Source organism: Coregonus clupeaformis, chromosome 23, assembly GCF_020615455.1.
Source record: "Coregonus clupeaformis isolate EN_2021a chromosome 23, ASM2061545v1, whole genome shotgun sequence".
Classification (NCBI taxonomy): Eukaryota; Metazoa; Chordata; class Actinopteri; order Salmoniformes; family Salmonidae; genus Coregonus; species Coregonus clupeaformis.
In genome coordinates, this window is record NC_059214.1 from 32883665 (window position 1) to 32897443 (window position 13779).

The 13779-nt window shown below is 44.2% G+C and overlaps 1 protein-coding gene across 1 annotated transcript in view; it reads right to left on the reverse strand.

The window, feature by feature from the left end:
• Positions 1–13779, reverse strand: part of LOC123481708 (nectin-4-like) — a 28046-nt gene that overhangs the window by 12929 nt on the left and 1338 nt on the right. The window contains exon 4 of the mRNA XM_045206459.1: positions 9026–9268. Within this exon, the coding sequence (XP_045062394.1) occupies positions 9026–9268 (243 nt within the window). The remainder of the gene's footprint in view (positions 1–9025; positions 9269–13779) is intronic.

Consider the following 13779-nt stretch of genomic DNA (forward strand, 5'->3'; position numbering starts at 1 on the left):
TCTGAAGCATCACTTTAGTGACACAATCAACTCCGACATGCCCCTAGCTGATGTTTATTCTACGTTGCCAATGGAAGGGGAGACTCCATTCGATTACTGGATCAGACTGAACAGGGCCATAGAGGTGGCAGAGGACTGTTTGAAGAGGCAGAACAAGGAGCTAGACAATCCATCACGTGTTCTGACTGTCATGTTCATCAAGCACTGTCCGAACCCAGAGCTGTCATTGATATTCATGTGCAAACCATTGCATGAGTGGACGGCTGCGGAGGTCCATGGCAGGCTGGAGGAGTACCAGAGGAAGTGCAAGGCTCCACGTCCCTTGCGGCTGGCCCCACTGGTCACCACACTGACGCAGGAAGTCATTATGCAAAATACACAGAGAGTGCTCCACAACGATGAACTCTTCTATACTAGGGTGTTGCTGGGGGATGTTATAGAGGTGAGCGCTATGATTGACAGTGGTTCTATGGCATGCACATTGAGCTCAACAGTGGTGCCACGCCTTGAGAAAGTAGGTGTGCTCAAGAGTGGCTCCCTCAGTCCGACTGAAGTGGTGTTGGTTGGCTGCGGGGGGTTGAAGACCAAGCCTGTAGGTGTTTGTGAATTGAATCTGTCTGTTTATGGCAGCAGTGTCTCTGTCCCTGTTCTAGTAGTGGATGGCCAACGTGATGAGCTCATCCTAGGCAGCAATGTGATAAAACACCTCATCAGGGAGCTGAAGACGACTGGTGACTTCTGGGAGAAGATGTCATCATATGAACACAATGGAGATGAAAAACTATTCCGTCTGCTGGCTAATGTGGAGAGATGGAAAGAGACCGAAGTACCAGAAAGAGTGGGCACAGTAAGGCTGAAGCGGGTGGTCACATTGGAGCCTATGCAGGAACATTTAGTCTGGGGCCGGCTGTGTACGCCTCAAAATGTATCCGCGGACAGTGCTGTCGTTATTGAGCCTACGAGGGCACGCTCAAGACCAAAAAACATTCTAGTGGGGAGAACAGTAGCGACATTATGGAGCGATGGCTGGGTCCCTGTCAAAGTTATCAATCCCTCACCAAAGCCAGTAACAGTGAGACGCAATGCCAAGATAGCGGACGTTTTTCCTTGCATGGCATTAGAGGACTTTGACACTGACTATATGGATGGGCCCACTGTCGAACCGGTTCCCCTGGTGCAGCAGGTACACAAAATGGAGGACAATCCGGACATTGACAATGGTAGTGGAGATAGCTTGACCGTTGACAGTACCGTCAAACCGCACAGAGTGACAAATGAGGTGTTGCACGAGTTAGGGCTAGGTGACATTGACATTGAGTCCACTCAGTTGTCGCAACAGTGTAAGGCCAGACTAGTTCAGCTTATAGCCCGCTACGAGTCTATCTTCTCCCGGCACAAACTAGATTGCGGGAAGGCTACTGGATATGTCCATCGCATCAGACTCAGTGACACTAAGCCTTTTAGTCTACCTTACCGTAGGCTCTCCCCTAACCATTATGACAAGCTCAGGCAGGCCTTGGATGAGATGGAAGAGCGAGAGATAATCAGGAAATCCAGCAGTGAGTATGCCTCCCCGCTCGTGCTGGTCTGGAAGAAGTCTGGTGATCTGAGACTGTGTACAGACTTCCGATGGCTCAATGCTCGCACCGTAAAGGATGCTCACCCTCTACCTCACCAAGCTGATGCTCTGGCGGCCTTGGGTGGCAATGCCTTCTTCTCTACAATGGATTTGACCTCAGGCTGCTACAATGTGGAGGTGCATGAAGACGACAAGAAGTTTACAGCCTTCACTTCTCCTTTTGGGTTATATGAATATAACCGTCTTCCACAAGGACTATGCAACAGCCCAGCTACATTCATGAGGATGATATTGAGCATTTTTGGGGATCAACATTTTTCTAGCCTTCTATGCTACCTGGACGATGTGCTGGTTTTTGCCCCGACTGAAGAACTTGGATTGCAACGCTTGGAGTCAGTTTTTGAGCGTCTCAAAGTCCATAATCTGAAATTGTCTCCAAAGAAATGCCATTTCATGAAGAGGTCAGTGCGGTTCTTGGGGCATGTCATCAGTGAAGGAGGTGTGGCCACAGACCCAGAAAGAGTGAAGGCTATTGCAGGGATGACAGAGAAGGATCTCATGGAGGATAACACGGACGTGCCCTCCCAGGGGAAGATTTGGTCCTTTCTCGGAATGATAGTTTATTACCAGCAGTTCATTGAGGGGTGCTCCACCATCGCTAAGCCGCTGCATGGGCTGACAACGGGGACGAAGGCACCACGCCATGTGAAAGGCAAGAGGAAAAGAGGAATACGTTGGAAACTCACAGCAGCAGACTGGACTGGTGAGTGCAAACAGGCCTTTAGTCAGTTGAAACAAGCTCTCCTCGATCAGGTCATGCTAGCCCACCCTGATTTTAGTAGACCTTTCTTGCTGTCTGTAGACGCATCTAGTAATGGATTAGGTGCTGTCCTCTCCCAGGTGCCAGAGGATGGGTCTGCAGCCAGACCCGTAGCATTCGCTAGCAAATCACTTACTTATGCACAGTCAAAGTATCCTGCCCATAGGTTAGAGTTTTTGCTTTACGCTGGGCCGTCTGTGAGAAGTTTAGTCATTGGCTAAGGGGCAAGCCTTTTACTGTATGGACAGACAACAACCCATTAACGTACATCCTGTCCAAGCCCAAATTGTACGCCTGTGAACAGAGATGTGTTGCTAAACTCGCTCCATTCGAGTTTGACATCAAGTACATCCCCGGTCCCAAAAATGTAATTGCTGATGCACTCAGTATACAGCCATTTGTGCAGCCGAGTGCTCTCCACCGCATCACAAGGGTTCCATACAAGGCCTTGCTGGAAGAAGCTGCGGGAGTACGTGCTGAGAAGGTGCAAGATGTGTTCCGCTGGTCGAACCACCCATTCAACCTCGAAAGCTGCTCACCGTTAATTGTGGCAGATGCCTGTGAAATTGTCATGGACTGCCAATCTACCTCCTATCCTTCTCCTGGTTCTCTGTCAAAGGAAGCGGTGTCAGCAGTCCTGAGGTCACAAGGGGAGGCTGGTCTACAGAACTGTGCGCTGCTACTGCCTCAGCTCACTCAGTCACTGGCACAATCTGAGATGTCAGATGTGAGAGTGCTATCCCGTGACGACCTGATATCAAAGCAGCGCCAGGATGACGCACTCGCCAGAGTTGTCTTCTACGTGGACAGGGGCCATAGACCTTCTAGGAGGGAACGTGGCCATGAACCACTCGAGGCTCTGTGGATTCTGAAGACCTGGGAGAAGCTCACTCTGAAAATGGGTGTACTATATTGCGTTACCAAAAGTTTGCTGTCAAAGAAGAAGACGTACCAGTATGTAGTACCCACCTCAATGAGGGCAACAGTTTTGAAGGGTGTCCACGATGAAGCCGGTCATCAGGGGCAACAGCGGACTTTGTACTTGACGAGACAGAGGTTCTTCTGGCATGGTCTGGAATCAGATGTGAGAGAGTATGTCAAGACCTGCAAGAGGTGTGTGTTCAGTAAGGCCCCCGAGCCAGAGGCCAGAGCTCCACTGGAGAACATCATCACGACTGAGCCCCTCGAGTTGGTGTGTGTGGACTTCTGGTCTGCTGAAGACTCCAACAACAAGTCCTCGGATGTTCTGGTCGTCACTGATCATTTTACTAAGATGGCCCATGCCTTCTTGTGTCCGAACCATTCAGCTAAAGCAGTGGCACTTCAGCTGTGGAACAACATCTTCTGTGTGTATGGTTTTCCTCGTCGTATCCACTCTGACCAAGAGGCCAACTTTGAAAGTAAATTGATTGCTGAGTTGTTGAGTGCTGCAGGAGTGCAGAAGTCGCACACAACTCCCTACATTCCGATGGGGAACGGGGGAGTCGAAAGGTTCAATAGAACGGTGGGAAACGTGATCAGGGCTTTACCTGCGAGAGCGAAGCACAGGTGGCCCCAGAAGCTGAAGTCGTTGACCTTCGCCTACAACTGTACAGTCCATGAAACCACGGGCTACGCCCCTTTCCAGTTGATGTTTGGGAGAACCCCACGTCTGCCTGTCGACATGATGTTTGGTACTGTGCTGCAAGACTCAGAGGTTGTAGACTATGACGAGTACATCAAGTCCCTGACGAGAGACCTGAGGGAGGCCATGGAGACGGTACAGGTGTCGGCAACCAAACAGCTGAAGAGGCATGCAGGCCTCTACGACAGGAAGATCAGAGGAGCTCCAGTGGAGGTCGGTGATCGGGTGCTGCTGGCGAATAAGGGTGAACGTGGAAGAGAGAAAGCTGGCGGATCGTTGGGAGAAAAACCTCTATATTGTTACGGAGAAGAATAGTGACATCCACATCTACAAGATTCAGAACATGTCAACTGGCCAGGAGAGAACGGTCCACCGTAATCTGATAATGCCTGTAAACTTCTTGCCTCTCCCCGACACTGCCTTGGAGACACCTAATACGGGAGACCGTGAGGATCCGAGTGAGGAGATGGAGGACTCATCCATGAACGATATACCAGAAATGGACATTGGTGAGAGGACTAGGGTGTGGGTATCAGAACAGACCTTGGGGGAAGCACAGCCGGAGCACTCTGAAAAAGTAACCCCAGATGTGATGGAAGATGGGCCACTGACGAGGGATCCTCAAAGCTCACCACGCATGTCAGAGCTAACCTTTGGAGAAGAAATGTCCGAACCCTCTGAAGAAGAAAGGCATTCTGAAGATGCCGCTGGTAGCACAAGCTCCAGCAACAGTCACAGAACCCTTTACCTTGACTATCCACCGATTGTGGACAGTGACCCACCAGTGGTGGTTGTAGGTGAACAGATTAAACGTAATAACTCTGTTAGGCCTGTCAGGTCAGGGGCTGGTCGGGTTAGGAAACACCCAGTGACACTCATAGAGACTATGCAGACACAGAGGGTTTTTCATACAGAATTCATTAGAATACCTGTGTGGGTGTAGGATTAGAATCCAAGTCTGTAGCCCATTTTTTATTTTTTTACTTTCAAGAGACCCCATGGAGGTCATGGGTCAGAGGTCAAGTTGGCCAAGTTTTTTCTGTCTGAGGTTCTTATTGTCACTGAGTGTACTGAACATCTAACAGGCATGTTTTCCTACGGGTCTTTGAATTCCCCTAGTTCTCTTTAGAGAATAGTCTTTGCACTGGAACAGTGGCGGCTCCTGAAAAAATTCTCAGGGGGGGCAATTTTTCTGATGATTTAGGTGACCAACACACATTTTAAAAAAGATATGTCCAGCAACAACATGAAGACAGGGGCAGCATATAAGTCAATACTGATATACACATTACTTGCTTCAAAAAGGCCTCATGGTTGAATTGGAAATATGTGCACCTGAGCATAATTCACAACAAGCAAGCAGGAGCTTTTGATAGAGGCTACTGAAAACATTGATGCAAGTTATTGGTAATAAGAAATTTTTATAGACTTCCATATTCTGCCCTCTTGTATAGATTTGTGAAAATGAACAGTGATAGACATTTTGCCTGAAAACAGAATTTGAAAATAATTTATAGAAAAGGTAAACACAGCTATCTGTATGGCTTTGTAAAAATGAACAACCATATTCTGGCCAATTGTATAGATTTGTAAAAATGAACATGAACAGATTATTTTTTATTTTTTACTTTTTTTTTAATGAAAAATAACTATTTTAAACAACATCAACTGTGAACTGATTTGGGCGTGTGTGTGTTAAAGAGACAGACAGGGAGGGACACAGAGAGAGAGAGGCTACATTACTTGTACTGAAACTGTTCTAGCTTGCTGCATGATCAAATTCAGCTGATGCGCATAGCAATGCACGTAATGGGCATTCTTGAAATGCTTACGCACCTTTTGCTGCACACCAGCCTTCTCTCCCCTCACACTGGCTCCATCTTAAGCTTGCGCAATGAGTTTGACTTTCTCGTCGTCGGCAAAAAGACCGTTCAGTCTCTCCAAAAGCACACTGGCGATTGAGACAGAGGTTGATTCCGAGATGGGAAGGAACTCAAAAAAGCGCTCCTGCACTTTGTGGTTGCTATCTATGTACCTCAGCACAAGCACCAGCTGTGTCTGTGTAGAAACGTCCGTGGTCTCGTCAGCTTGGATAGCTACGAAGTTCGCCGACTTCACCTCCTCCACAATATGTTCCCTCATGACCGCTAGCATACACTCCAGTAGCTCGTTTTGAATGGTCTTTGATGTGCCCTTGAAAACTTTAGCATTTTTAAGATGGTCATCAAACACCTCATCTAATTGTGCCACAAAGTTGACAAGTCCAAGAAAAATACCAGGGTTGGTGCGGTGGAGCCCTCAGTTTCATCTTTGCCTCGCAAAGCTAGCCATCTTGACAGTTGTACGTGAATTGATTGACGCTGCTACCCGCTCTTTTCTTAGTTATGTTCATGGTTACTTATGTTACGTATGACGAAAGCGCGTAAGTGCAAGCCCTCCCGGAACCCATAGAGATTGTATTGAAAGCTCTGATATTTGAAAAAATAAATATTTTACATGATAGTCTATGAGAGACTCCTGGGCGATTTTCAACCTGACTGAAATCGCCCCAAAAGGGGCGGGGCCATTTGAAGCACGACTTTAGCCTGATTGGACATTTAGTGGCAGATCAGACGTCTAGATTAGAACACTGAAAACTACTGTTGCTGTGATATAATTGATTAGAAAAAAAATCCCTTCCTTTTCCCGTTTGGCAGTGCGTCGCCCATATCGCCCTAATGAACACACCGCCCCTGCACTGGAATATTTGGTGACATATGTATTGCAAGGTATTGCATACCTCATTTTGTTTCTTTATAGTATGCAAGTGTAATTCAGCAGGGGAGAATGTAACAGGGTTGGTTATGTTTCCACTTGCCTCTAAAGAAATGTGTATTTAATGTTCAAGTATTCTTATTGGTTGGTTCAACTCTGATGACAATAAGGCGTGTTGTGATTGGCCCCGCTTGCAGCTAGGGGGGAGATCGCGAACGTCAGGTCTTCCCAGTATGAAAATGTGATGCAAGGAGGAGATCGCGAACGTCAGGTCTTCCCAGTATGAAAATGTGATGCAAGGGATTTTGCCATCGACAGCCATCAATATCGTTAAGCCCTGCACAACTAACGTGCTGTTTCCCATTTAACAACAAAAATAAATTATGCTCAACTGGGACCACTGGCTGATGTGATTTATTAGGAGAAAACACAATGCAAGGAGAGTACGATATACATCTGTTACACATCCATCCACATCGAAGGGGCTGTTGTGTAGCTGGACTAGACCTTTAAGTTCTTTGGCGTCCACATCAGTAAAGACTTAACATCGTCCACACTCACCCGCACAGTCCTGAAGAAAATGGGTCTTTAGATCCTCAAAAAATTATACAGCTGCACCATCGAGAACATCTTGACTGAGTGCATCACCGCTTGGTATGGCAATTGCACCGCCCTTGACCGCAAAGCGCTACAAAGGGTGGTGCGGACAGCCCATTACATCACCGGGGCAGAGCTCCCTGCCATCCAGGATCTCTATATCAAGTGGTGCCAGAGGAGTCCAGCAACCCAAACCATAGACTGTTCACTCTGCTACCGTCCGGTAAACGGTACCGGACCATCTGCTTTATGACCAACAGGCTCAGAGACAGCTTCTACCCCCAAGCCATAAGACTGCTAAATAGCCAGACTGCTAAATAATCAATTATGGTACCTAAACTATCTGCACTGACTCTATCTTGCACTGACCCTACGCACACTCACAATACTTTATATACACACCATATACATACTCACACTACACTGTCACTCCCACACAAATCCCTCACACATTCAAACACTACATACGCACACACAAACATAACACACACGCATACTGACACAACACAAACACACAAACATAGACACACACACTTTTACACATAATTTGCTGCTGCTGCTCTGTTCTTTATTTTAGTCTTATTATTATCTATCCTGATGCCTAGTCACTTTACCCTGCCTTAATGTACATATCTACCTCAACTACCTGTACCTCGTACCTCTGCACATTGATCTGCTACTGGTAATCCTTGCATGTAGCTCCATTCTTGTGTATTTTATTTTATTCCTCTTGAGTTAGTTACTATTATTATTATTATTATTATTACTATTTTTTAAACTATGCATCGTTGGGAATGGTTTGTAAGCAAGTATTTCACTGTAAAGGCTACACCAGTTGTATTAAGCACATGTATAAGCAACATTTGATTTGATTTGAGCGAGAGAGTGCGACATTGAGTGAGACAGCGATTAAAAGAGAGATAGAGAGGTGGTTACAGTTACTGCAGATATAAAATGTAAATAAACCTACACTCACACATCCATACAAAGACAGATATAACAATGACACTACAGTATCTGAGCAGTTGACAGGGGTGAAACTGTAATCCACAGATGAGGCAAAATTCTAGGAATTCAGTTGTTTGTGAACCTGATCTTCCTTCATTTCAGTTTGATAGATTACTTGCAATAGAGGAGCAGTACAATGCAAGCATTTAAAAGGTCCATACCACTCTTTGCCTCAGAACTATGTTTAAGCTAAAGAAACAGTTGTTACAAGCCAGTTCAAAGGCTTTCCTCCATGGAAAGGGTTTTACATGGAACCCAAAAGGGTTCTACCTGGAACCAAAAGGGTTCTACCTGGAACTATTAGGGGGTTATACAAAGGGTTCTCCTATGGGGACAGCCGAAAAACCATATTTGATTCTAGGATAGGACCTTATTTTCTAAGAGTGTATAGACAGACAGCGACTGGTTAGAGGGAGTGCTAGTCTACAGCCAGTGAAGACAGTGAGAGTTTATACGTACAGTGGATGTCTATGGTCTGTGACAGTGATAGTGGAATATACATTTAAAGTGGATGCCGATAGTGTAGGACAGTGGTAGTGGGGTATATATTTACAGTGTCTGTCTATAGTGTAAGACAGTAGTATTAGAATACACTTAAAGTGTCTGTCTATAGTGTAGGACAGTGGTAGTAGAAGACACTTACAGTGGATGTTTATGGTGTAGTTGTAGCTACTTTCTGTTGCCAGGGAAGACTGGTTGACGACACACTGGACCTGCTGCTGCTTGGTGGAGTTGGTCACCGTCCTCAACAAACTACCGAATGTACCTGAAATCCACTTCACTTCTGCCTGTGGCTTGGCACCAGCAGCCATGCAGGTTGCCAAGACTACCTCATTCTCCCCAATGACAGGAGGAACATCAACTGTCACACTCACTACTGGAGGAACTATGACCAGAAAACAAACAAACAGAGAACAGAAAACATGAACAAGTCACTCATTATAAATGTGGAACTATACATGAAAAAAACAACCAAAACACACACAGCCCGTCATGTGAAACTTATCCAAATGCTCATGTTACATGACCAACACACTTTAAATAAACCCTATCATGTTCTCTAACTGGCCAATTGCAATATACATTATTAGTAGCTACACATTGACTGTATTGGAGGTTTGGGCAAATCCAGTTTGAACAGGTTTTAGCTCACCCTGATGAGAGGTACATGTTCCTGAGGTATTAAGTTTCACAAAAGCTGTTTTTCATGTTCAGCAGTTCCACTGACAAGCATTCACAGCCCAGTGATAATGTCGTTAAGGAAGGCAGGATATAGTGGTGTATTCTGTATATTCCAACGTCTGTTCCACCATTAGGGAAAGTATTGCTACCTGTGCTCTCGTGGTCACAGCTTGAGTAACAGGATACACTCTTAGAAAGAAAGGTGCTAACTACAACCACATAGGGTTCTTCGGTTTGTCCCCATAAGGGAACCCTTTTTGGTGCTAGGTAGAACCCTTTGCAGAGGGTTCTACCTAGAACCCTCTATGTAGGGTTCTTCCATAGATTTAGGAATTAGAATATGATCTCTATGGGTTCTTCATAGATCCCCCTGTATATGGTTCTGCCTAGAACCCTCTAAATAATAACATATATTTTAAAATGTTTTATTGCCACATAAACCAGAGAAGCGCAGTGAAATGTGTTGTTTTACAGGGTCAGCCATAGTAGTACAGCACCGCTGGGGCAAATTAGGGTTAAGTGCCTTACTCAGCCAGAGTGAGGATATCCAACAATTGGAACTTTTAATCACCTGCAACCTGCATTTTAGAATGACTGCCAGGTTAGGGAAGATTGATAAATGATCTACCTAAATTATCTTCGTGTAGCATAAGGTTAATCAACTAAACAATGCGCATACAAAAACACAGATATTGAAACAAACAAATCTATCTGCAATAGAGCATGCTCGGAAATATGATAATGATGGGCGTGGTTTTGAAGGTTTTACTCTACACTAGGGATGGGCAAGTAGTTATAAAACTGCTAAACTTTCTCTCCACCCCATGGCAAAATGTGTAGAATTGCAGCAAACTTGCTTTCATGGCAAAATGTGTAGAATTGCACGAAATTAACTCTAAAACATAAAACATTTCTCTTCACTGTTGGGAGCAGTGGAGCAAATTGCTTCGCTTTACAACAGGAGTATAGCCTACCTGGCTGGCATGAAAATGAACCATGGGAAAAGCGTCCTCCCTTCCCTATTTAACTTTTTTTTTTTTCCCATTGCACCCTGTTCCGAGACAGGTGCATGAAAACGGTGCATTCTAAATCAAAACTAATTTCACACATATATTATTTAGTATATGTAAAGACGACACTAAATTAAGAATATTCTGTTGGGTGACAATACTAGCCCATAACTTGTGAATGAGCATTATCACTTGTGAATGATGCCCAGGTTGTGCAGTAAGGCAAGACAGACCTAAAATCTCACACCTCATGTACCCATGAACATATACCTGCACTACTGGTCAAAAGTTTTAGAACAAATCAAATCAAATCAAATTTGATTTGTCACATACACGTGTTTAGCAGATGATATAGCGGTTGTAGCGAAATGCTTGTGCTTCTAGCTCTGACAGTGCAGTAATATCTAACAAGTAATATCTAACAATTTCACAACATATACCTAATACACACAATAGAATGGAATTTAAGAAAATATACATATATGGACAAGCAATGACAGAGCGGCATGGACTAAGATACAGTAGAATATTATAGAATAGAATGCAGTATATACAGTGGGGGAAAAAATGTATTTAGTCAGCCACCAATTGTGCAAGTTCTCCCACTTAAAAAGATGAGAGAGGCCTGTAATTTTCATCATAGGTCAACTATGACAGACAAATTGAGGAAAAAAATCCAGAAAAATCACATTGTAGGATTTTTTTATGAATTTATTTGCAAATTATGGTGGAAAATAAGTATTTGGTCACCTACAAACAAGCAAGATTTCTGGCTCTCACACACCTGTAACTTCTTCTTTAAGAGGCTCCTCTGTCCTCCACTCGTTACCTGTATCAATGGCACCTGTTTGAAGTTGTTATCAGTATAAAAGACACCTGTCCACAACCTCAAACAGTCACACTCCAAACTCCACTATGGCCAAGACCAAAGAGCTGTCAAAGGACACCAGAAACAAAATTGTAGACCTGCACCAGGCTGGGAAGGCTGAATCTGCAATAGGTAAGCAGCTTGGTTTGAAGAAATCAACTGTGGGAGCAATTATTAGGAAATGGAAGACATACAAGACCACTGATAATCTCCCTCGATCTGGGGCTCCACGCAAGATCTCAGCCCCGTGGGGTCAAAATGATCACAGGAACGGTGAGCAAAAATCCCAGAACCACACGGGGGGACCTAGTGAATGACCAGCAGAGAGCTGGGACCAAAGTAACAAAGCCTACCATCAGTAACACACTTCGCCGCCAGGGACTTAAATCCTGCAGTGCCAGACATGTCCCCCTGCTTAAGCCAGTACATGTCCAGGCCCGTCTGAAGTTTCTAGAGTGCATTTGGATGATCCAGAAGAGGATTGGGAGAATGTCATATGGTCAGATGAAACCAAAATATAACTTTTTGGTAAAAACTCAACTCGTCGTGTTTGGAGGACAAAGAATGCTGAGTTGCATCCAAAGAACACCATACCTACTGTGAAGCATGGGGGTGGAAACATCATGCTTTGGGGCTGTTTTTCTGCAAAGGGACCAGGACGACTGATCCGTGTAAAGGAAAGAATGAATGGGGCCATGTATCGTGATATTTTGATTGAAAACCTCCTTCCATCAGCAAGGGCATTGAAGATGAAACGTGGCTGGGTCTTTCAGCATGACAATGATCCCAAACACACCGCCCGGGCAACGAAGGAGTGGCTTCGTAAGAAGCATTTCAAGGTCCTGGAGTGGCCTAGCCAGTCTCCAGATCTCAACCCCATAGAAAATCTTTGGAGGGGAGTTGAAAGTCCGTGTTGCCCAGTGACAGCCCCAAAACATCACTGCTCTAGAGGAGATCTGCATGGAGGAATGGGCCAAAATACCAACAACAGTGTGTGAAAACCTTGTGAAGACTTACAGAAAACGTTTGACCTGTGTCATTGCCAACAAAGGGTATATAACAAAGTATTGAGAAACTTTTGATATTGACCAAATACTTATTTTCCACCATAATTTGCAAATAAATTAATTAAAAATCCTACAATGTGATTTTCAGGATTTTTTTTCTCATTTTGTCTGTCATAGTTGACGTGTACCTATGATGAAAATTACAGGCCTCTCTCATCTTTTTAAGTGGGAGAACTTGCACAATTGGTGGCTGACTAAATACTTTTTTCCCAACTGTACATATGAGATGAGTAGTGCAAGAACACCTACTCATTCTAGGGTTTTTACATTTACATTTACATTTTAGTCATTTAGCAGACGCTCTTATCCAGAGCGACTTACAGTTAGTGAGAGCATATATTTTCCATACTGGCCCCCCGTGGGAATGGAACCCACAACCCTGGCTTTGCAAGCGCCATGCTCTACCAACTACTATTTTCTATTTTCTATAATAATAATAGTGAAGACATCAAAACTATGAAATAACACATATGGAATCAGGTAGTAACCAAAATATTCTAAGGTGATAATTCATTCAGAACAATCATAAGCATATTAGAGTTTATGCATATGCATAGGCTTATCAGCCTTATGGTTTCCCAAATGAAGCGCTGGGTAGCTGCAGGAACAAGGTTGGAGAGCCCACGGCATTCAGAGTTTGGGTGGAATATCACCTGTCGGGCAGTGCGAGCATGTTCCTCAAACAGTGATTGATGTGTGGAGTGAAATAAGTGTTCTTGTATTTATTTCTTAGCTGCTCATATTAAGCACATGCTCCGCTCTAAAACCAAAGTAGCCTACTAATAGGACCGGCAGGAAAGCTTGTCGTCTCCATTTCCTATTCGAGTGCATATGTTGACATGTCTTTTTTCCCCTGCCCCTGTTCCTGCTCATTTGATAATGGGCCATTTTAAATCGAAACAAATTTTACATATTAGTAAAGACAAGATTAAATTGAGAATAGTCTGATGAGTGAAAATCAGTTCAATTATATTCTTCATACTATAAAATCATATAAAATAAAATAATGGCAGGGGACTCATAAGCATATCTTGTCAGCTAAATGAACAAGCCTACAACCGATGGCATGGAGAATTACCAGATAACATACAGTAGGCCAACTCATATTCTGTTCTTCTGAAATACATTTTCTTCATATCATAATGTTTCTTTAGACCTGACAAAAATAAATAATGGGTTTATTGTGATGGTGTATATTAAATGTATTTATTATACTTTTTTATGTAGATGTTCCAAAGGCACACATCAGCGGCTTGTTTGTGTGGAGGCC